At 39.6% G+C, this 25,725-nt stretch overlaps 1 protein-coding gene across 1 annotated transcript; it reads left to right on the forward strand.

Moving 5' to 3' along the window:
• The first annotated feature begins 1,287 nt into the window (after positions 1-1,287).
• Positions 1,288-23,899, forward strand: GRPR (gastrin releasing peptide receptor). Its single transcript, XM_089508068.1, has 3 exons — positions 1,288-1,862; positions 18,767-19,118; positions 23,507-23,899. Exons 1-3 carry the CDS (start codon positions 1,288-1,290, stop codon positions 23,897-23,899), a joined length of 1,320 nt encoding a protein of 439 aa, XP_089364194.1.
• Positions 23,900-25,725: the final 1,826 nt, after the last annotated feature.

Consider the following 25,725-nt stretch of genomic DNA (forward strand, 5'->3'; position numbering starts at 1 on the left):
TAAGCAGAGCAGTGAAGGATAGGAGGTTTTCAAGATGTCTCATCCAAAGGATCACCATGAGTTGGAGATGACTCAAAGACAGTTCACAACAACAAGGTGGTCACATGATTACTGCTTATTGGTGAGAGGTGAAGTACCTGTGGCCATCCAGATGTTACAGCAGTTTGTATCCTATAAACCCCACAATCCATGGCCATTGCCACTGTTGGCAGAGGCTGATGGTAACTGGAGACCAATCCTTATCCTTGCTACAGCCAAACATGCACAATTGGCATTATTTATTCTAACAGAATCTCAGCTAGGAACAAAGCAAATGACTTAAGTATCTAGGATTTAATGCAGAATTCAAATATAAATCACATTTATAGGATAAAACATAAAATGACTGTCTCTCTTTCTCACCCCCCACCTCAGTATAACAGCAAATATAAAACTGTTGTCACTTAAACGTAAATCATTTTTATGGCTATGATATAAATTTATGGGATATGTTTACATCTAGCTCTGTCAAACAGCCATGCAGGAGACAGGTAACTGCTTGTATCTACAGGAAGACAGGTGAGCAAAAAAAGCAAGTGTCCAAAAACCAAGCTGGAGATGAACAAGCTGGGGATATTTCTCATGAACCTCATCATGTAGAATATTTTGATCAATGTGAGATTATCAACAAGCCCTATCAAAATCATGATCCCATTAAAATTATTACGTATGTGCATTCATAATAAAAGAAGTCCGTAACCAACTAAGAGAGACTTGCATGATTCTTAAAAAGCCAAATACAACAAAAACATATTACAGGGATTTGAGCAAATTTGTAAAAAACGTATTTAGTCAGGCAGTGGTGAAATTGTCCAGCAGGTGGCTGACATTCTCCAAAAACCAAACAGCAGTTTTCTACTCATTGAAGCAAGCCACCTAGATGGTGTGAAGCCGGGAGAGAGCTGACGCTTCAAAGATCCTGCCTCTAGGAATTGTTGTGTGTTTAAAAGAGCTGCTCCTTACCTTTGTGGTAAACACAGCCTTCATGTTCAGGACCTGCAAAGACTGGGAAAGATTAGCAACTAGCAATAGGTCTTGCAAAATGGAATCTACAGGTTTCAGCAGTGAAATCTTACCAGAGTGTCGACACTAGAATTTGGGCAGTTTTTTTCCCCTCACAGACTTTGGCTTTGGTCTTTTGCAAACTGGAGAAGTACTCATTCAGGGGGTTAGCAAACATGTCAAAGATCAAACTTGTGGAATTGAAATGGTGTTAATATTTCCTTGTTTGAATGGATTGCATTTATTATGTGTGTGTTTCCTTTTATGGTAAATCACACGCCTCATATTCCACTTCTACCGATAACTACCAAGGAGGAAGTAAATCAGCTCCAAATAATTTATGTGAACTGTTTGGGGTTTTTTAAATCAAGCAACTATTTTTTAGGAAGTCAGCTCCTAGCAATGGCTTCTGAGGAGTGCATTTTGCTAGATGTGGAATTGGATGACTTTATTCTCTGCAACATCTCTGCCACTCAACATGCTAATTTCTCTCTGCTGGGTGAGGACTTCTTTTACTATAAATTTCTATATGCAATTCCAACTATTTATGGAATCATCATTTTGATAGGTCTTGTTGGCAATATCACACTGATCAAAATCTTCTGTTCTGTGAAGTCCATGAGAAATGTCCCCAATTTGTTCATCTCCAGCTTGGCATTTGGAGACCTGCTTCTTTTGCTCACCTGTGTTCCTGTGGATGCCAGCAGGTACCTGTCTGCTGAATGGCTCTTTGGTCGGGTTGGATGTAAACTTATTCCTTTCATACAGCTCACTTCAGTGGGGGTGTCTGTCTTCACACTCATGGCTCTCTCTGCAGACAGGTAAGCTTCTTTCTGAAAGTCATCTTGAACTACAGGATAATCTATTACAGACCTGGGGCTTTTCATAGATCTCATTTGTTTTGCGAGTATATTTAAATTTCATTCTTTTAAAAAAGACTCTCTGGCTGCATCCGCACTGCAGGAATAATCCAGTTTGACGACATCACTTTCACTGTCATGGCTAAATATCTCACAAAACTACAGATTCCAAAATTCCATAGCATTGAGTGATGTCAACCTGGATTATTTCTGCAGTAAGGATGCAGCCTCTGTCTCATAAATTAACAATAAGGAGTCAAAATCAACCATGCTCAAAATCAGCATCTAAAGTTACAAGTGAGACCTGATAAAAGAGCTACTTTCTCCAAGGTGAACAGGTGTCATAATCTTCAGTTTCCAGTGCTTTTTTGCCTTTACCCATTTCCAGAGTGCAGTCCTATGCATAACTTCTCATTGAGTTCAGAAAGATTTAGTTCTAGATACTTTTTTAGGATTTTATTTTTAAAATTGCTTGTAATAAGAAGGAAGTGAAATAACACTTAAAAATAGGTGTGACTTCTAAAAATTAAGATGAGTCTTATGTACTGGGATCTATCCTTTTCATTTCCCCATTTTTGGATTATGTTCCCAAGATCATCTGCATGCAAATTCTGTTGGAAGAAGTGAGGTTTCCTTTTAGACAAACCTATTTGGAATCTATTAGAGTGAAAAGGCTTTTAGTTTGCCCATCCTATTGGGCAAACTATAAATCAATGTTACAAAGTTCCAAAACACACTGCAGAAATAATCCAGTTTGAGATCACTTTATGCCCGGGGTCAATGCTAAGGAATTCTGGGATCAGTAGTTTTGTGAGACATTTAGCCTTCACTGTCAGAGAGCTCTGGTGCCACAATAAACTACAATTCCCAGGATTCCCTAGCACTGAGCCAAGGCAGTTAAAGCACACTGAAACTGTATTATTTCCACAGTGTGTTTTGGACCAATGTTAACTTAAGAAATACATTCACCTAATGTTGTGGAGAAAAAGTAGCTATTTAATAAAAAGAATATCCCCAGAGGAAACAGTTATAAGCTTTGGTACACTGATAAATCACATTCCACAAAATATTTAGAATGAATGGCATAAAACAGGCAGGCTGGCATTATATGTTGATCTTAGTTTTTAATTTTCCATACATTAAAATTAAAAGTATGTTATAATAGAATCATAGAATCATAGAATTGGAAGAGACCACAAGGGCTATCCAGTTCAATGCCTGTCATGCATCAAAGCACTCCTTACAGATGGTCATCCAACCACTGCTTAAAAACCTCCAAAGAAGGAGGTTATAAGTAGTGGAAGGTACCCATGAGTGAGTGAACAAATGCTGACAAAACTTCAGAGGCAGATTTGCACAGATCACATTTCTATGGTTTACAAGGTTCTTGTAAAAGAACTCCGCTGTGCATGAACAGAAATAACTGACTCACATACAGTCAACAAATTCATTTTTCTTTCTGCCTTCTTCATATAGATGGCAGACAAATGAGCTAATTAGATACAACAGTTATCTCTCATGAATGAATCTATTTCTCATTGAAGCTCCTATTGGAGTGTGACATCCCTATCATCAATTTACTAAAGATTAAGAAGCTACAATTCATTTGTACAATCAAGAAATGGGATTATGAGATTATGGCATCTCATATTTTTATACAAAAGTAAACTGAATGCCCTTTTTTAGCTTGTTTTGCTTTAGTAAGTAGATATGCTCGATTATGACTGCTACAGGTATACAACAGCAACGGTGCTCTAGTTGCCTGCATGCATGGATAGAGAATTGACTCAGGCTATGAAAACACTCATATTACCATGAATAAAAATACTGTACTATTTTAGCCACATTCTCTAAAACAAGGCCCATACATATAAATTCTATTGGCATACCATGGGAGGGAAAGAGAAGAAGTGATGAAGGTGTTCACATGGTGGTGTCATAGAGCCATTTATATATGACACAGAATGAATTGGGAACATCCCAAGCCAGTTCAGATGGAAGGTGGTGCATCTTATTTTTAAATGATCTTCCATAATTAAAAACAAGTCTTTCCTACGTGAAGTAAGCTAAGAGTTCAGGAACTCAGAACTATACTGTTTCCCAGTAGTCCCTCTCCCAGGTTACAAACTTTTGCCTTGTTCACCACTTAGTTTTCAACTTGTTCAGCTTTTCACCATAAAAATATGCATGTTGAATTCTGTAACATATATATTGAATCCTGTCCCTGATGTATGCGTTGAATTTTGTATATGACATACCCTTGCTGCTGTGGATGATGTGATGTCCACCCAACCACCTGTAGATGACAGGAGCTGCCAGCATGCACAGTGATACCAGTCACTCTTCCTACTCTCAACAGGTAATCAATATTGAGTCTGTGGCATGGACCATCTGTTGAGCAGTGGACACACAGCATGGAATCAATATTGTGAAGTTGTAAACATGTCAAGAAGCTTGCCTTTTCAGCAAATACCAGCCTGATTACTTCCTGCTTCTCAACTGTATCAATGACTGTTAATTCTAAAGCTGCTTTTAAGGTCTCACTTGTAAAGCTGCTGATCACTCAGTGATTGTGTCACTAGACAGTCCACCTGTCTAAGCAGCAGAGATGGGGAACTACAGACAATGGTTATAGACCAAAGAGGGCTCTATACTTGGGTGGCTAGGTACTTCACAATGGTTTGTGTATGAATGTGTCCACATGTACTTTTCTAAGCTATCTCATACAGGATGTGTTAGCTTAGTTTCTTAGACAATGAAAGTGAACTATGTGCACTATCTTGGCCTCTTTGGAGGAAAGACACCACATAAATCTAGCAAATGATGGTAAGTTAATAGCAGGAGCCATTAAAACTTTCCCCTCCAAATAAAGAACCTATTTCCTATGTGTTGATGGCCAATCAGTTTTGAGTGAGAACAGGGACTGCTCACAATAACTGTAAAGGTATGTGGTCCAAGCACTTGGAAATTTCCTTCCTGCTGATTGGTTTTGAATAGGGCCCATTGTATTCTGTGCCTGTAGTAACATATGATTGATTTGCAGAAACGTACATCCTGTGCTGCCTGCCATGTGTTTCAATACAGCACTAGACTTCATAGCATCCATGTTTGCAGTTTATATTTCTTTGCCTGCCTTGCCCATCCCCATTCAGACATTGTACAAACTCCTGAATTAGCTTCCAAGTGAGAGTAGCTGGTTTAAAACAAAACAGAGCCATCACAAACAGCATGTTGATCCAACACCAAAGAAATGCTATTTGGGATGCTGTTGATCCAAGCTGTGGGGAGAATAAATATTCAAATATAAGAAATAAGAAATAGTCATACGATGAAGATGAACTGGTTGTTTGGAATGCCTACCAATGATTCAGAGTTTTGTCAGAATCAAGCAAGTACAAGAAATAGAATTTGAAATGATGTTTCTTATAATGTGCTCATGAACATTGGTTCCAGTGCTAATGCTCAGCCTTCACCACCACACCTGAAGGCACCAAGCTATAAGGCATGCACAGTTCAGTTGCTATGCTGAAGTAGAAAAAAATAAGTGGGTTTTCCAACCTCTTAAATCCTTTAGTCCATGGGATGCACACTTCCTTTAAAACACTAATATGTAGCCTTGAAGCTCTCCCAGATCCCTAGACCCACAATAAAAATGAGCCACTTTGGGGTGTCCTTTTCACCTGAATCAGCAGCAAATAGGGTGATTTACTAAAGAAAAACAAAAGAAAACAAAACAAAATGGCCAAAAATTGGTCAAAAGACAACCATGAGTGATGTGACATCTCTTCTGGCATGCCAAAATACAATGGTGCAGCCTGCTGGAGGTTGCAAGAGGAGAACGGCCATCATCCCCTCCTGACCCTGCACTAGCATGAGACTGGCAGACCCCAATAACTAAAACTGGCAGGACAGCAGGAAACCGCAGTGCATGGGAATGACAGCTCTTTCTTTGCTTGTCTTACTGCTTTTTTTTCCTTCCAAAATATTCTGGAATGGCCTCTACCAATAATTTTTGGTACTGTAGAAAGTGACCTTTATGTATTTGTGTCAAGGAGGATGGTGACCCATGCCCACACTTAAATCATGATGCCTTAAATCATGATACCTTTACTGGTATCAAGAAAACCCCCTGTCCTGTGTGGTCATCCAGATGCTGTTCGATTGTAACTTCTATCAGACCTAGGAGGCATACACACTATAGAAATAATGCAGTTTGACACCACTTTAAGTGTTGTTGTTCCATCCTAAGGAATCCTAGGATATGTGGTTTGACAAAGCCTTTATCCTTCTCTGCCAAAGAGTACTGGTGTCTCATAAAACTATAAATCCAGGATTCTGTAGGATGGAGTCATGGCAGTTAAAATGGTGTCAAACTGCATTATTTTTATGGTGTACATGCACCCCCAATCAACACAGTGAATGGTGAGAGATCCTGAGAGAAGATTCCCAACAACATCTGAAATGAGAATTAGAAAATTAGTTACCAGAAGAATAAGATGTAGGTCTGTGCATCTAACATCTCTTTTCCTCCTCTACATATATATCCCCAGGAAGTGAATAGTTAACTGGCTCATATTGGATTCCCTTGGGTCCTGCACTGCTTTATTTGGACTCCATGCAGTGCTGTCATTAACTAAGCCAAGCATGGTTAATGTGTGGTCCAAACCTTGATAGTTACTTTCAAGTAGAATGAAGCAATCCATTCCTGAGGAGGAGTAAGATTATGCATCTCATTCTACCACTGCACAGCTATGATTGCCTTCGTATTTGTAGCCTGTCCTTTCAGTGAAGTGTTCAGAGTTGTTCAAAGTGGAGAAATGCACGACGACACTTGCATGTCTGCACTATGTGAGCCTGCAAGACGTAGCAGTAGAAGTAGCGACTGGATGTTAGGGTTCCCTAGTACATTTTCTCTTTGTCTTGTCTGTTTTGTTGCTTCCTCACCTACAAACTGATGTTTTCAGACTTCTCTCCCCAACACAAATCTTCTTTGCCATATCTTTTTCATTTAGCCAGTGGTAGCAGGCTCCTTTTCTCTCTCCTAGACAGGAGTTTACCCAAGTAAATTTTCACTTCATGAAAGATGGTCTTTTGTTGATAACTCCAAACATAGCTTCCTATATTAGGTCAATAAGCATATCATCTATTTATTTCTCTGTCGTTGTTGTGTGTCTTCATTTCTGATTTATGATGACCCTAAGGTTTTCTGAGTCTGAGAATATATGACTTGCTCAAGGTCACCCAGTGGGTTTCCATGGCCAAGCAGGGATTCAAACCCTGGTCTAAGACTCAAACCACTACACCACATTGACTCGTACTCAAAATGGGATCCCATCTTTCCTCACAATGGCCCTGTGAGGTTGCTATGAAAAAGAGATGATTTGCCCAAAGTCAGACAGTGAACATTATGCCGGAATGGGGATTAGAACCTAATGAAAGCTTACAGTTGATCCACTGCACCAGACTGGCTCAGTTTTTAGAGTACAGAACAGACATTGTAAGACAGTAACATCCAACTTCAGATTTGAAGCCAGTTGACCTCCACTCATCCACCCCACAGAAAACATAGCTCTCACCTGTTGGTACTAATTCCAGGAAACAGAAGTACTAAGCTTGGGACAGAGATAAAAAGAAAAGCCAAGTCTAAATGATGTTTCGCATATTACACAAGGGTTTTTCATGGAGGAATTCTACACATGAAATTATTTGTTGCTGATCTTGTAGTCTCATTCTTGTTTAGCTATATGGTAGTGGGCTGGTTTCCCTGCTTTGTTTTCCATCCAATTACAAATGTGAAAATAGCGAGGTTTTTCTTTTTTATGTATGACTGGGTGCTGTGTGAAAAAATGCATATCGATTAAATCACTGGCAGTTAAGTCATTTAAGTAATTTAGGAAAATCATCCCTTTCAAGAGAAAAACTTCAAATAGTCAGAATATATTGCAATAGCCTATTGACAGGTTGAATAAAAACACACCCAGTTGTTGAATATTATGCTTCTTGAACTGCACATGAAATGATATTTGTATGATTGTACAAATACATTATTTGTAGACAGAAATAAGAAATAGGAACAGTGGGAATGCTTTTCTAGATGTGTGGGCATCTGTCAGTTGCAGGGTGTTCTGCTTAATTATTATTATAATGGTTTTATTTATTTATATCCGGCCTTTCTCCCAATAATAGGACTCAAGATAGCTTGCTATGTATGTATAAATATTACGGATTAAAATCTATACAAAAACTTCCATAAAAGTTATTTCAAAGAGAAACAATTTATGAAGTTAAAAACATTAAAAGATTATATCCACACAATAAAAGAGCACAGCACAGAATTAAAAGCCATCAGTTTCTAAAAGCCTGGCAGCATAAGAATGTTTTAGCCTTCTGGTGTAAGGAGAACAAGAACAAAGCCATCCTGGCATCCCTAGGGAGCAAATTCCAAAGTCTGGTAGTAACCACCCAGAAGACCCTCTCCCTCTCCCATGAGGAATGAACCTGAGAAGGTGATGTGATAGAGAGAAGGTCCTCTCCAAAAGATCTTAGAAGCTCTAATGGACTCATAAAGAGAGATGTTTCAGATACATACTGTACCGCCAGGATGTGCAAGATACACTTTTTAACATGCCATTGACACCAATGATGTCTATGTTGGAATATTGAAGCCAAATCTTGCATGTTATAAAGGGTCATGTATGCATAAATGTCCATGAAATTGGGGCTAGCTTTATTATTAGCAAGAGTAAGACATCTGTCTTGGACAACAAGATAGTTGTTGTGAGGAGGGTAATAGACAGAGCTGTTGCCTGTCCTGTGCCCCTAAACTATCCTGCTGCCCTCACATGAAATAAAAGACACTGTCCTAAATTGAAATTCAAGGTACAAAAGTAGGATGTAACTGCTGCCAATTAGTTTCTGGGCTAGGTAAAAAGTGTTGGTTATTCCCTTTAAAGCCCTACAAGGTTTGGGTCTAGGTTACCTACAGGATCACCTTCTCCCTAATAATAATAATAATAATAATAATAATAATAATAATAATAAATTATATCCCGCCTCTCTGTGCAACACAACTGGGGCGGTTTACACATTAAAACAATACATCTCATCCCAGAATCCCACCCAACCCTAAAATACAATTAAACAGTACATAGCTTAAAACATACAGTGCGCCCTCCACTTATGCAGGAATCCGTTCTGGATCCCTCTGCATAAGGGGAAATTAGCATATGCTGAAGCCCCATAGGAACTAATGGGGCTTGCACCTTTGGTGTGTGGTGGTGCAGCAGCACGTGCAAACCATAGGCACACACCCCATTAGTTCTTCGGGGGCATGTGATGGGCTCTTCCAGCATGGCTTTCAGCATATGCTGAAAGCTGAGTATGGCACACCCACGTAAAACACGGGGGCGCTATACCTTAAAATATTAAAGAAATAAACATAATAAAAACAAATCAAACTGTGACTGTAGCAGAGTTCAGGGGCATAACAGGTTCGGATTTTGGGTGGCCGGTTATCTATTCAGGAAAGGCCTGCTGGAAAAGATCCGTCTTAGCAGTTTTCTGAAAGCTGTTTAAGGTGGTAATGTGATGGATTTTCTATGGCAGACTGTTCCATAATCTGGGAGCGGTTGCCAAAAAGGTCCTCTCGGTGGTTGCAGACAGTGTAGTTTTTATAGGTTGCAACAAATTCCTCCCAGAGGACCTGAGGGTACGGGGTGGATTATACGGAAGGAGGCAGTCCTGAAGATAGGTTGGACCCAAGCCATTTAGGGCTTTAAAGGTCATAACCAATACCTTGTACTGCACCTGGAAGCTGATAGGTAGCCAGTGGAGTGATTTTCAAACAGGTGTTATATGGTCACTTCTGGCTGTGCCAGACACCAACCTGGCTGCCATGTTCTGCACTAATTGAAGCTTCCGAATTAAGCACAAGGGTAACCCCATGTAGAGTGCATTGCAGAAATTGAGAAGTAAGGTTACCAGTGCATGTACCACAGTTTCTAGGTCCCTAACTTCCAGGAAAGGACGCAGTTGGCCTATCAGCTGAAGCTGATAAGAGGCGCCCCTGACCATTGCATTCACCTGATTCGTCTGTTCACCTATGCTCAATAAGGGATACTAGAAGCAGCTTATGTTTGCAATTTTTTGTGGGTTCTTCAGGCTATGTGGCCATGTTCTAGAATATTTTATTTGTGGCATTTTGTCTGCATTTGTGGCTGGCATCTTCAGAGAATTGTGTGATGGAGGACCTTACTGAATGGGGTTAAACCCCCAGTTTACCTTTCCTGAATTCAGTTTTAATTTGGAAGGCAGCTAGGTGTTCTCACAAAAAAATTGCCACCAAATAGCCATCCAGGTCTGTCCCGGATGCAGCCCGGGTCCTCTAAGCCTCTTTGGTGGCCATTTTTAGAAGTCGGAAACTTCTGACTTCTAAAAAGGGCCACCAAAGTAGCTTACAGGACCCAGGATGCATCCAGGATGGACCCGGACAGTGGTTCGGTGGCAATTTCTTTGCGATAACACCCGGCTGCCTCCTAAATTAGGACTGAATTCGGGAAAGGTAGGCTGGGATTTTAACCCCATGCGATAGGGTCTACCTGTTATCTTTGTTTTTCCTGCTCCATTGTCTTCCAATGCCCAAATGTTTCCCATTCCATTAGAATCACCCTTATCTGAAATGCTTAGGACCAGAAGTGTTTTGGAGTTTGGATTTGTTTGGATGTTGGAATATTTGCATATACATGATGAGATATTTTAGAGATGGAAGCCAAGTCGAAACATGAAATTCATTTGTATTTCATATACATCTTATATACATAGTCTGAAGATAATTTTGTATGTAATATTTTAAATAATTCTGTAATTCATGTAATTCTGTACATGAAACAAAGTTTGTATACACTGTATACACTCCAAAACACACTGAAGAAATAATCCAGTTTGGAACCACTTTAACTGTCCTGGCTCAATCCTAGGGAATTGTGGGAATTATGGGAACTGTAGTTTTGTGAGACATGTAGCCTTCTCTGTTGGAGAACACTGGTGCCATAATAAACCACAATTCCAGGATTCCCTAGCACAGCCAGGACTGTTAAAGTAGTCTCAAACTGGTTTATTTCTGCAGTTTATTTTGGACCCATCTCATTCACCCATGTGGACACTTTGGGATTTTGGATTTCCAGATAAGGGATACTCACACTGTTAAAAAAAACCTAACCTTTTTGACTTTTTGAAATGTGTCTCTTGCAACATCTGCAAATGCCACCTCTCTTACTTTGTTTAAAGCAACCATTTCATGAAGTAGTGCAGCCTGTTCATCAGTGCTTACATCTGTGGCTGGTGATGTGGCTGTGCATACAAATGAAACAGATACATAATGACTCCATGTTTATCACTGATTACATCCCCCCCCCCTTCCTATATTGCCTCTGTGTCACATTTTAAGACCAGCCTCTATTACTCTGTAAACCACCACGTACACACAGGAATTTAAATAAATAAATAGTTAGAGATACTGGAAGATGTACATTTTCCCAGCTCTGCTCCATTCCTTAAAGATTATCCCATGTCATAACAGAAGGGCTGAGGGTACACTAAACGCCAAGGGTCTGTACAGTCACAACAAAGGAGCCTTACTCAGTTACAAAAAGCACTTTTCCATTCACTGGGATATTTTTGTAAGAGGCATCTGTCAAGAAGACATTTTCCCCCAGTTGTGGAAATATTTGTAGCACTCTCCCATTCTAGGAAACATTTGAAATATTATGTTTATAACAGCTTCCCTAGAACTGTTTTTCCTAGGACTGGGTTTTTGCCTTTTCAGGTAAATAGTAACCTGGGGGAAAAATACACATTTGTTTCTGTATCAATTTTGCATTTGTAGGCCTTATTGGTCTAGGACTAATACCACAAACTATAGAGGTAGTGTAGTGTAGTGGTTTCAGTGCTGGACTAGGACTCTGGAGGCCAGGGCTCAGTTCCCACTCAGCCATGAACTCCACTCAGTGACCTTGGACAAGTCACATTCTCTCAGCCTCAGGGGAAGGCCATGGCAAACCTCCTCTAAACAAATCTTGTCAAGAAAAAGCCATGATCAATTCACCTTAGGGTCACCTTAAGTCAGAAATGATTTAAAGGCACACAAGAACAACAAACCATAAATTATAGCATCTTTCAGCATGTCTTTCACCTTTTGTCCATAAACACCACAGTTTGGAGTTTTTCCTTTCTACCTTACCAAAAGCCCATTTTGTAAAATGTTTATATTTGTACAATTTGTTAGTTTACGAGGAAATTAGATATCCATTTGATTGAAACAAAATCATACCATATCTTAGGGACTGGCATCTGAATATTTTAAAAGAGCAGGAAGGAGTCTGTGAACTGGATATTAATTGTTGTGATACCATAAGATTGTCCATTTTGACAGACCAATTGTTTAGGAGTCTTATGGAGAACAATTGCTGTGCTTATTAGCTCACATAGCTGGGTCTGAAATTGAATTAATCATTATGGAACGCATGCTGTTGAGAGCAGGCACCTCGCCAAATGAGGCTCCTTCTGTGAGGTAATTATTTTCAACAGTACTCCTATGTGGAGAGTGACGCATCCCTGCCCATAGTTCTCCTATCTTTGTAAATGTGTATTTATACACAAACACACACATGCATTGACAAAGAATGCAATTCATAATTCAAGTGCATGTCCCCAAAGTACAAAATCCTTACTTCTGGCTCTAGCCTAGTCTTTTTTGAAATTTCTCTCCAGATATTCTGTTGCTCCATAGAGGAAAATACTACTGTATATGAGAAGTCGTATTTATCATGTCACAATTTCTAACTTCCTTAGAAATATTCTGAGGCTTGCACAGCCAGAGGACCAATGCAAAATAAATAAAGAAAGAAAGAAAGAAAGAAAGAAAGAAAGAAAGAAAGAAAGCCAGGAGGAAGCAATGTGAAAACTGCCATTTTAAAAAGACTTTTCTCTTTGTTGTAACTGCACCCACCAATGATTCTTCTCTAAAGCATTGTTTTTCTTCTTTATGGTGTGGGGGGAAGGAGGCAGTCATTCTTATACAGTGAGCAATGGGGCAGCAGCACATCTTGGAAAAGGACAGCTGAATTTATATCTCTAAAATGATCTTTCCAATAAATGTCACTGAGGCAGCAGTGGAGAAGATACAGGGTCACATTTGTGCAGAGGTAATAACCCATAAACTATATATCTGAAATCCCCATGCAGTGTTGAAAGCACAACTATAATTAGAAGATTTTTGTCCTTCGTATAATTGCTTAGATCATTTCAAAAATGCTGTTACAATCCAAGGTTAGTAAAAACTCAGGATAGATGGCAGGAAACCATCTGTTCTTCTTCTGAGACTTAAGAGAATATTTGGATGTAGCCATTTCTTTCTAGACATGATGATAAACTCAGGACTTCCTGAATTAGTAGAACAGTAACAAATAAGAGTTGGATCTGGAGTCAGTCTTTCCTTCCAGTGGAAGAAGTTCTGCCAGACCTAGTCCACTCAATTTGCAGTTGTCCATTTGTCTTCTAGTTTAAAATGTCCACTGATAACAGACTTTTTATTTAATTAATCATCTGTCTTTTAATTTAACCTATTACAGTGTGGTGTCTGTCTTATAATTCACAAATTTATACAATTATAATCCTGACTCCCTGGTCCATGTATACAAAATGGCCTGGGCAATGTTCCTAGATTTCTCTGTAATTTCCTCCAGGACAGACTAATATGGCTTGTCAAACAGATGCCCCACACTATGAACTGCTATTGAAAAAGGCTATGAAAATGCCTCTAAAAGGATTTATGTCGCTGCACTCTTATTTTAATAGACATAGCTAGTTTTTGATTTGGTACATTATGTATTTCAGAATGGGACTTTGACCATAAAATTAAGAACTGTAACTTAGATGAATTCAGTTTTAATCCCACCTTTAAAAATGTGTTCATGTTCAACAGGACTATTGTATGAAGCAGGATAATAGCACCTTTGGTTGGGCCATTTTTCTCCTGTTGTTCTCCCATGGGAAGCTATTTTGAAAGTATTTATTTTTATTCATGCAAAAAATCCATTAATGACCTCTTTACTTGCTACTATTCTGCTAGGGGTTCCAGTGCAAAAGTTCAATTCTGCTTTAATGCCAATTTTTGGTGGCCAGTGGACAGATATGCTGTGGATGTGCCTTTGTGATCGGGCAGAGAAAGAAGGGCTGAAAACTTCAATTGGAGTTCAAGCTCAAAACCTTTAACGTTTTTTTTTCCCCCTATGGGGAAAAGAATCCATTGGCAAATGACCACTATGCCCTCGCCTTAACTAGAGTTTGTCAAATCTAGAAGCTAAGGAGGGAAAACTTAGTTCACTGTGCCTCCTTTTCCAACTGAGTAGCCCAGTTCCCGAATCTCTCTCAGACAGACAGAAACACACCTGGAAATGTAAGCTGAATAGAGACTTACAGTAACAACAGCATTTATTTTATTATTCTGCCTGTTCCTGACTCAGCAGACTTCATTAATTGCTGGCAGATTAATCATTAGTTTTTCAGGCTTTCATTTGCCAGTGATTAATCAAATCTATCCTGAATGAGGAAGTCTGACCCTAAAAAAAAAAAAGGGGGGGGACCTTTTGAAACCTAAAACTGTTTTAAATTTATATTTAGGGGGAAGGTGTGTCTCAGTGTATGTGTGCCAAACTAGGGAAAGGGACAGTACTGGTGGGTAATGCCAAATGCTGTGTGTGATAAAGTTTTAGCAGGAATGGAGGCTGCAATGCTGGAAAGATTACGAAGGTGCAGTAAGGAAGAGAACAGGCCTGGCAGCACAGTGCTTTTGAAAACAAGGCAATTTTAGCAGGACGAGAGCCTAGTGCAATTATGGCCTGTTACAGACAGCCAAAATAAAGCTGCTTCGAGTCACAGTGGAGGTATGGTGTTTCAATGATGCATGCGTCCTAAGAGTCCAGAAGCCACACCAAAACCACGCTCCAGTCTTTAGGGCTGGAGCGTGGCTTTGGTGTGACTTCTGGACTTGTAGGATGCATGCATCATTGAAACACCTTACCTCCACTGTGACTCGAAGCAGCTTTATTTTGGCTGTCTGTAACAGGCCAATGCCTCCAGTATGTTTTGTTTTGTGTGTGCGTGAGAGAGAGAGAGAAAATAGGAGACTTTATGTGTGACCTTTCAAAGGGACAACAAATTATAAGAAGCGCATGGGTGCTTTGGAATATCCCCCAACAATCCTGAACTTCTCTGTTTCCCACCTTTTACCCTTTTAAGTCTTTCTACTGCCTCCTTAAGTTTCCTCCTGTTCTTTGTTCTTTCTTGATCTAATTGTCTAATCTCCTCTAATGTCACTAAAGAGAAATAACAGAAAAGGATAAGATCCCTTCTGGCTCATAACCCTTCAGCTGATCTGACATCAGATAAGGCATGGATAGCTTTTGGCAAAGCAATGGAATGCCAAGGGATTTAAAGGTTTAAATAGTTCCTGACCAACTTGGGGGTAAATTTAAAATAACATAATGGATACCCCAATACACAGTAGGTTTTCAAATGAATTGGTTCATTCATTAGCACTGGACTTAAAGTTTCAGCAGTTCTATGGAAACAGATGAAACTAGCTGTTTTTAGGGCCACAAAACTGTCACTCAACAAACAGACAAGTAAATGCAGAAATGGCTGAATATTCATTTCTGCTTTTTCATGGGGTACTTCATGTAGAACCAATGTGTTGGGAACTGTGGTATTTGTGGCTGCAGTTCTCATTATATATAGATATGGAGATTATATATATATATATATATATATATATATATATATGCGCACACATGCAAATGACATTTCAGTTGTTGTTATGGTCTATTTTCTGGCAATTCCCAGCATTAGCTGCAAAAAATTTATTCCCACTCTCAAGTGGGTGTCTTTATAATTTCACTAACATACTGAGATTTTTAAAATGTACATCCTTCTCACCTTTCTCTTTAAAAATGTTTTTAGAGTTATAGTGTATCAGCATATCAGTGAAATTACACTTTTGCAGTACACTACATGTTGCACAGATTTAGGCCTATGTCCTCTTTGATTGAATCTATGCATCTGGTGTGTGGTCTTCCTCTCTTTCAGTTTCCCTCTTTTTTTTCCAAGCATTTTAATCTTTTCTAGTGAGTCATGTCTTCTCATTATGTGGGCAAAGTATGACAGCCTCAATTTAGTCATCTTGGCATCCAGGGAAAGTTCAGATCTGATTTGCTTTTGTACTCATTTGTCTTTTTAGCCATCCACAGTATCCTCAGCACACCTCTTCAGCACCATATTTCAAATGAGTGGATTTTCATTTTATCAGCTTTCTTTAGCATCCAATCTTTGCAACCATACATAACGATACATACAATGGCATGAACAGTCCTTACTTTGGGGTTCATTTGCATATCTTTGCACTTTAGGTTCTTGCCAGTTCTTTCATAGCTGGCCTTCCCAGCCCTAGTCTTCTCCTGACTTCTTGACTACAGTTTCCATCTGATGAATGATGGATCCAAGATATCGTATACACCACTATAACACTTTTTAAAAATAATAGTGTCTAAATCATCTCAGCCATCTCCAGACTAAACATATCCAGCTCCCTATGTTGTTCTTCATAAGACCATTGGCCATCATGCCCTTCTGTGAACATGTTCCAGTTTGTTAACATGGTATTCCAGATGAGAGATACTAATGAAAGCATAATAGACTGGCACTAATACGTCCTTCAACCAGGATTCTATGTTTCTATTAATGTAGCCTAGAATTGTATACCTTTATTGGCTGCTGCTTCACAAGTCAGATGGGGAATCTTTGACAGTGCTCCTTCATAAAACAGAGTGCATCTAACTGGGCGAATGTTGTCTTTGTGTTGGTTTACCATCGATGCTACATAGGTAGGATTCTGCTGCCTGCAACCATGATTAAGAGGAAGATATCTATTCTGTAAAAACCAAAATACAAGGATAAAAAAATTTGATCGTGCCTAAAAACTCATATAAAATTAACTAAAAGGTTAAAACAAATACAAGTAAAAGTTAAATAAAAACAAATTATGTAAAACAAACTACAGTCTACAACAATTTGAAACAGAGTGGGGAGGAAGGAAGGGAGGGATTGTTGTAAGTGTTTACATGAACTCATCACCGTGGCATGAAACCCCGTTTTGCATGATTAATTGATCTCTCAATCGAGCAGCTTTTACAATAAATTTTGCTACACAGAGCACTAGATGTAAATTCTCACCAGAAAGAAAATAGGACAATTTGACAGTAGGATCCCAATAGGTCAATCTAACCCAAAATGGTTGTAAAAGGTGGGCTCTCTTGTTATCATATAAGCAACAGTCAAACAGGATGTGTGTAATGTCCTCGACAGCAGGAGCACCACAAATGCATGTGCTTTCTTGATAAGGTATTTTTGGAACCATCCTGTTCTTACCATTGAGTTTAATTGCTCAAATCTAGTTCTGGCGAAGGCTCTGTGTTGGCTGTAACCTAAGATATTTTTCTAGGCCAAATACAGTTTTATTTTTAGCTAACCAATTTAAGGATTTGCAACCAGCCAGCGATGCTATGTCTGATTGTGCACTGATATCCCAGATCCTTTGTTTTAAAGATTCCTGGATTGTGTGCCCAGCTGAAAGAAAATACGTGGGTGAAAAACCTAATTGGAACAATATTAGGGATAGTTGACTAACCCAAGAATTATAATGCCCAATAGCTAGTTGTTCTTCTATGCAGAGTGTAAAAACCAGATATGTATAAAGTGAAGGTGTGTGCAGTTAACATCTGCCAAATCTTTTTCTGCCACAATAAGCATTAAGCAATACAAAGTATGATCTAAATCGCCTTACCCCACCCCCATATTTGATACTTGATAAATATTTGATAAATATGAACAAATATTAATTCTAATAGCCAAATTAGATTCAGCATTGTTGGCATTCATACAATTCATGGACACATTTAAAAATATATAGTAGCAGCTGTGACCAGCCCAAGTGTAAAGCAAAACTGCAGAACACAGAGTTCAACAAACATCTTCTGTGGTGTGAACAAAAATGCATACCCTAAAGCTGCTATTTGCAGCTCTCATTGGCATCAGTGAAGGCTTACCTTTTGGTGCAAATATGTGTCAGGAGGGAAGTAATTTTCTTCTAGACTATGCCAGGGTATGTATGTATGTATGTATGTATGTATGTATAAATAAATAAATAAATAAATAAATAAATAAATAAATGTCATTTTAAAAATGTACACAAATTGAGTTTATATTGTTAATTTCAGCTCCAGATTGGTCTTAAATTCCAAATTTTGCAGAGTACAGTGTTCCTCAAGGGGAGTTTAGTACTTTTTAGAGTGGCCAGGAACCAGGTCATGAAGACAAAATATTGGTAATCTTTACTAGATTCTCACAGCTAAACTGCATTGTATTTTAAATAACTACTCTGATATTTCTTATTACTTTCTTTTTTATATTCAGGTAAGTGCATATAGGTCTAATATTGATAGGAACCATCAGAAATAGTTGGAAGATTTCTAAAGCTTTTCCTCCATCTGGTTTTATTTCCAAATCCCTCTTCTGTATGAGGGCTTTTTTTAAAAAAAAAAATGACAAAAATTTGATTTGAAATGGCATGTCATGTATTTAACATTGTGCCTTGTTTAGCCTTGCAGTACAGGGGGAGTGGACAAGAAGAAGAGTGAGACACCGCTTTGATGACCAAACATTTCTTTCATACAAGGAAGGCAATGATCAAAATGACTATGTCCTAATGAATTAATCTGTATGATCAATAACAGAGTTGTTTCTCTTGTTCTTAGGTACAAAGCCATAGTGAGACCAATGGACATCCAAGCTTCCCATGCACTATTGAAGATTTGCTTGAAAGCTGCCCTGATCTGGATTTTTTCCATGCTGCTTGCTGTTCCTGAAGCTGTGTTTTCAGACTTGCGTCCTTTCTATGACAAAGGCACTAATAAAACATTCATCAGCTGCACACCTTATCCACTTACCAATGAGCTGCACCCCAAAATTCAATCAATGGCTTCCTTTCTTATCTTTTATGTTATTCCCCTATCTGTGATTTCAGTATATTATTATTTCATTGCCAAAAATCTCATCCGGAGTGCCTACAACCTACCAGTAGAAGGGAATCTGCATGTTAGGAAACAGGTATGACTTACTTTATTTGCAAAATAAAATAAAATAATTGCACAATGTTGATGTGGGAAGAGCAGAACTGGAAAATGGTATATTGCATGGAGTGCTTCCATTTCCAGGTGGACAGCCTTCAGTGGTACAAGTCAAAAGACTTTTGGGATGTGAGGTAGCTAATCCTTATGCCATTGCAGCTCAACCCCAGCAATTATGTCAAGTAAGTGTGGGGTAGTGGTTTTCATATTGGACTACAACTCTGGAGACCAGGGTTCAATTCCTGATTGGCTATAAAAGCAACTGGATGGTCTTGGGCAAGTCACATGCTCTCAGTCTCAGGGGAAGGCAACAGCAAACCTCCTCTAAACAAATCTTGCCAAGAAAAGCCCATGATAGGACCCTTTAGGTTGCCATAAATTGGAAACAACTTGAATGCACACAGCAAAAAACATACACAAGGTGTCTCAAAAGGATCCTATGGTTTCCTGCAACTGTAGTTCAGCTTTAGGGAGAAGAAGGATTGAGCATTAAATCAGGATATCTGTTAATGAGAAAGAACCTGCAAGCAAAGAGAGGCTGCTTTTGCCTGCATCCACTCAGAAGGGCATGTTTCTGCCCCATCCTTTCCTAACCATATGCTAAAATTAATTGAGTGCAAGCTACTTTTGTATTGCAACAACTGAAGTAAGCTGAGGACAAAGGGAGAAAGTGAGAGGGGAAGAGAGAAACAGGGGCATTTTAAAAGCAGCTGAAAAAGCAAGATGACAAACTGTTCCAGCCAGATATAGATGGATGGTGGATATGCTATGATTCCACTTTAACTATTATGGCAACATCCTGGGGTTTGTGGTTTAGAGAGTGGATGAGAATTCTAAATACCCCTCCCTAAACTGCAAATCCCATGGGATAGAACCATAGCAGTTAAAGTGGAATCATGTTGTTATAATGGTGTAGTATGAACAGGCTCCTGGGAATAAATTGCTCCCATGGTAAAAGTAGAATCCAGGTGGTGGGAGTACACACACACCAGCTATGATTCCAGTGATCCTTGTATACCTGCACAGCTGTACACAGGCATCACTCTGTCACCAGCATTTTGTGGGTGGGGACAGAGGCGGCATTGGATCTTCTGGATAAAAGCCCCTCCACTCCCTCTGAAAAGCCCCAGGGATGGGTCCAGACTAAGGAGGAGTGGAATCCTTTTGGAGAAGTTTCCAAGATAAAAGAAAAGAAAAGAAAACACACACACCTCATCTCCTCCTGTGGATTGCATGAGCCAGCAGGAGTTTGGAAGCAGCCAATCCACTAATTTCTCCCCCTGCTCCCCTTGCCCACGCACAATACTTCAGATGTTGCATATAAATAAATCTAATAGCTAAATAAATATGTTGCTGATACTTTTCTGAATTTATCATAAAAGAAATCAGAAGGGTGAAATAACAGCTTCACACGGAAAAGACTAGTGGGCATTTCCCAAAGTACTTTACTCCCCCCCCCCCTCAAACTGTAATAAATAGCTTTCTCTTGCTTGCTTGTCTTGAAATATATCATGTCTAACAAAAATAAAAGATTTTCTTACCAATCAGGATGATACTTGTTACCCTGCAGCCTTATCACTTCAGATATTTATACACTGCCTATAGTCGGATTGATTCTGATATTTATACACTGCCTACACTATCAGAGGCAAGCTCTGCTGATGCCTTCATTGTGCTGCCTTCTGGCTTTAGAATGCGGCTGATACAGGTGGTGGCAGGGTCAGTATTAAATGAAGAGGCTGCTTCTTTAAGTTTATGTAGTTTCCTCTCAGAGAAAACTCTGTCACAGAGATTATTTTTAATTAGCTCTTGAAGAAACTCTGTTGCCAGCAGGTTCATACCAAACACGTTTCTTCTTCTGGTCAGCTCCATACATGATTCAAAGTGACAGTGTTATACTGAAATGGCTTTAACAGTACTTTGCTTGTTTCTTTCATGGTGGACCTGTAGCTTTTTGAGAAACTAAACTCATTATTGATTGATTCTTCTATGAGTATCTATCTGACCACCAATCCATTTTTCTGTACATAGCTGCTTGCTACACCTAAGTCATGCCACCAGCATTGAGAGCCATGGGCTGCATGTGACCTTCTGGGGGTTAAAATAATTTGGGGGGGATTCCCCCCAAAAAAGTTCTCTTACTTCTATGTTTTTTTAAAGCATCTCCTGGTCCTAAAATGGCCAGGGGTGCAAAAATATAATGAAAAGTCCTCCTCAACCTTTATTTGAGGGTATTTGAGAGCAATTTTTTTAAAAAAAATTTTGGGGGGGTGCAGCAGGGGGGTGCAGCCCTCCAAGTTCTCCGGGGGGGGGTAATGTGTCCCTGCATAGGTTCCAACATTTGCCTGCTCCTTCCATAATCTGTCATGGAGAACAAGTGGCCCTCCACATGCTGTTGCAATACACCTTCCACTAGTCCTAGCTAGCATACAAAGACATAGCCATGCTAGCCTGGATCAGTATGCAATGGGATGTTGTAGTATATTTGGGGCTAACTGAGATAAAGACAGTGGTAGCAAACAGAGTGCATCTGATGAACTAGATTTAAGTCTATGAAAACTTAAGATGCCAAAGTCTTTCTTTCAACTGAGCCTTTTCTCACAAGATTAGAAAAGTGGAATTAAAGCATGATAGGAGCATCTGTGGCCATACCTTATCACATGGCACTGTATCTGTCCAGTAGTCCAGTGGTCTGTTGTCCATCTGTTGCTGAGATACTCCTTCTCATTAACAGGCAAACCTCATCAATGCCTCCAAATTGCCATGTTGTGCAATTGTGCTAAAAATAAAAATAAATCCAAACTGAAAGGCATGATGGGAAGGGCATAGGGCAAGGAGGTGGAGTTATGGAGGCTGGTATGAGAAAGGCAGAGGTCAGAACAGAAGCAGTAGCATGGCAATTTGGAAAAGCTAGGTGATAATGAATGTCCCCATTTGCATTTCCTACTTAGACTAACATGATTGTGGTGCCTTGCAAGCCTGGTGTGATACAGTCCTTTGTCTCAAAGATACTATAAGATCCCTTAGCATAGCCAACAATAGGAATGATGGGGTTATAGTTCAACAGCATCTGGAGGGCCACACCTTGTCCCCTTCTTGAGACAAAATAAATTGGAGGATGGGGATGAGCAAGGACGTTTGTCTGAGATGGGTCTGGAAAAAGCACAAAGGCAGGGAGAAGAGGGGCAAAAAAGAAGAGAAGGAAGAAAAGTGGCTGTTTGACCCAATCCTCACTTCAGAATATTATTAAATAGGCCATGATACAGTTATCTATGGACTGGGAGTGGAAGTGTGCTTTGAACACAGTCATTCTGACAAACTGCTAGGTCAGGAATAGGAATCATATGGCCATCCAGATGTTATTGGACTGCAGTGCCCTATATTCTCATTGTTTCTGGGGCCAGAATATAAGAAAGTATCTGCAGTGATTTGGATAAGGCTCACAAGTATAAATCCAAAGGTACATCTACTATCCACCCATGATGGACGCCATGGGGTTGATTTGCTTCTTTTTCTCATGTTTTATCCTCTTGCTCTTTTCTATATGTGAAGGTGATGAAAAAGTAGATAGGAGAAGTATGTGATCTGTTCCATAGGTCAATGGCTTGGCATTCAGATTTTTTTTAAAAGTAACTAGAAGTTTTTGTTTTTGTTAATTTTAAGAAATGAGAAAGTACATAATAACTACTTTGTGGGGAGGCTTGAAACTATAACTGTAATGAATTACCTTTTTAAAAGTAAGATACCAAGTTTTGCTGCTGTCCCAACACTTTCATTGGTACAATTATCAGGTTAATAACTACTTTGAGGAATTAGAATTATACGTATAACTAATTACCTTTAAAGTAACTTTCCCAACTCTGCCCCCATACTTCCATTGCATAATTTTCAAGTTACCAGTACTGGAACAGGGCTAGTACCATGAACCAGGTTGCCTTTGGTTTGAAATGGACTGTTATTTGTAGTTGTTTAGCTTCTTATCTATAGATAGGTACATAGCCTGGACTGGCTCATTATTTTCTCACTGTAGTTTGGAATTGACAGAAACTTTCACAGAGTTGCACACAATTCAGTGGATTCTGAAGCTACAGTCCTGTGCAGTTTTATATAGGAGTAAGTTTCATACAGCTCTACCTTTATCAGTAAACACAGTTTAGGACAGGGTCCTAAATGTATTTGAAAGGGATCTCTCTCAAAGGAAAATATTTTCTTTCAAATATAATATAAAATAAAGCACCAATATATTTTCAAAGAATGGCAAATTCCATGCAAAAAGACCTATATTTTCTTTAGGTGAATTGAAAGTAAAATTAGCTTCCCATATTACATGCAGTGCAATTAACATAAAATCCCCTTTGCTCTTTTCAGATGGAATCCCGAAAACGCCTAGCCAAGACTGTCCTTGTTTTTGTTTGTATCTTTGCTGTCTGTTGGCTTCCTAACCACATCATCTACTTATATCGGTCATACCATTACTCTGAGGTGGACACATCTGTCCTGCACTTTATCACCTCCCTCTGTGCTCGAATCCTGGCATTTGCTAACTCTTGCATCAACCCTTTTGCACTCTACCTGCTCAGTAAGAGTTTTCGTAAACAGTTCAATCATCAGTTGAGATGTTGCAAGACCCCAGCTCTCATTCGGTCCCAGAGCATGGGCAGAAGCACGACACGGATGGCATCCCTCAAGAGTACCAACCAGTCAATGGTCACATTCAGTTTTATCAATGGCAACCACCTCTGCCACGAGGGTACAGTATAGGATGCATCAGATGTTAGAAGGAGTTGTGTTCATCCATTGCTACCTGCCTGCTGGTTGCTCTAGCAAGTATTGAAGGTAATGCAGAAAGAGACTTCTCAGTAAGTGAACACAGGATGGACTCAGAGCAAGGTTGCGATTTATACAAGCCTCCAGATGTTGTTGGACTGCCAGTATTCCTCACCATTGGTTATAATGGCTGGGGATGCTGGATACTTCGGTCCCAAAACACCAGGAGGGCTGCATGATGCCCACCCCTGATGTAGTACATGTAAGCACGCTACTCAGCAAGGTTTAATGTGGCCTTGAAAAGCTACTCACACCCGCACTTTCTTTTTAGGGACTTGTATTATAATATGCCAAACCATTTTAATTCCCATTGCTTAGAAGTATGTGCTAAAGGTATTACAGCCTTTAATAGAGCATGGGTCATGCTGGCTGGAGAGAGTCTGGGATCTATAGTCCAAACAAATAGCGTTTCCCAAGCTCTTCAACTTTGGGTGGCCTCAGTCAGAGAAATGTAAAGGAATTATGGCTCAGCAATCTTTTTGATATGTAGAGCTTTGGCAAATGTGTCTGGCCTGGTATCTCCCATTGGGAAGCAGCATTAAAAAAGAGAACAGTGATTCTCTACCAGTAAAGTGAATGGAAGAGAGAATATTGGCAGGTATAGATTGTTCTTTAAGATACGTGAGCTCCCCTAGAATCCAATGCGGAGTCAGCTCTCCTGCCATCCATCTTAGGGACCCTTCCTCTTAAAGACCCCCTTCCAGCACTGCATGGAAAAGATGCTGATATCCCCTTTCTGAAGTGGGAAATCCTTGTACAAATTGGAAAAGGCTAGTGGATAAGGTACACTTGAGGCATGTCCACGCTACACAGTTATAGTGATTTGATATCACTTTACCTGTCACATCTCTATTACTTTATCTGTCAGACTTCTATCTCTTTACCTGTCACATCAAAGGAATCCTGGGATTTAGTAGTATCATGAAGGACTTGGAACCGGGGAGCTTTAATGCTATACTTCAGGGGAGCAGAGTATCTGAGTATCTCACAAACTTCAAGATTCCACAGGATGGACAGAGATAGTTACTGTAAAGTGGCTATACTTGTGCAGTGGAAATAGACTGTTGCATTTGTGTGGGCCTCCAAATATTATTGAAGTTCAGTTCCCAGAAGCTCCAGGCAGCATAGCTAACAATACATAATGCTGGAAATTCGACAACATCTGAACAACCACATGATTTTCACATTGGTTGTTGAGAGCCAATGTGGAGTTGTGGATTGAAGCTTGTGCTAGGATTCTGGGAGACCAGGGTCTGTATCCTCATTTGGTCATGGAAACCCACTGGGTGACCTTGAGCAAGTCACATGCCCTTAGTGTCAGAGAAAGGAAATGACAAACCCCCTTTGAACAAATCTTGCCAAGAAGGCCATGAGATATGGTCACCAAACATCACAAATGACTTGGAGGCACACAACAACAAAAAACAAAGATCAGCTAAGTATGGCTAGAGAGTATGGTCACTGGCAGAGTTTGGTTGGTGTGCTTTTCTTATCCTTGGATAAGATCCTGAATTCTTATCAATTCCACATATGTCTATCCGTCTCTCTCTCTTTCTCTCTCTCTCTCTCTCTCTCAATCTCTCTGTTCATTTGTTTGGCTTCAAGTCATTTCAGGTTTATGGTGACCTTAAGGCCCTATCACAGAGTTAGGCTGACAGTCTGACTCATCCAAGGCTTATCAGTGGGTTTCCATGGCCAAATAGTGAACTGAACCCTGGTCTCCAGAATCATAGGAAAATTAGGGGATTAAAAAGGTATTT

This window comes from Sceloporus occidentalis, unplaced genomic scaffold, assembly GCF_023333645.1.
Source record: "Sceloporus occidentalis isolate IW3139 unplaced genomic scaffold, rSceOcc1.0.p SCAF_2, whole genome shotgun sequence".
NCBI classification, from domain to species: domain Eukaryota; kingdom Metazoa; phylum Chordata; class Lepidosauria; order Squamata; family Phrynosomatidae; genus Sceloporus; species Sceloporus occidentalis.

What these genes read in the sequence shown, in the direction of transcription:
- GRPR (XM_089508068.1), top strand. Translation starts at nt 1,288, where the DNA reads ATGTGTGTGTTTCCTTTTATGGTAAATCACACGCCTCATATTCCACTT. An exon ending in ATGGCTCTCTCTGCAGACAG is followed by an intron (nt 1,863 to 18,766) that starts GTAAGCTTCTTT and finishes TCTTGTTCTTAG; the next exon opens with GTACAAAGCCATAGTGAGAC. An exon ending in ATCTGCATGTTAGGAAACAG is followed by an intron (nt 19,119 to 23,506) that starts GTATGACTTACT and finishes TGCTCTTTTCAG; the next exon opens with ATGGAATCCCGAAAACGCCT.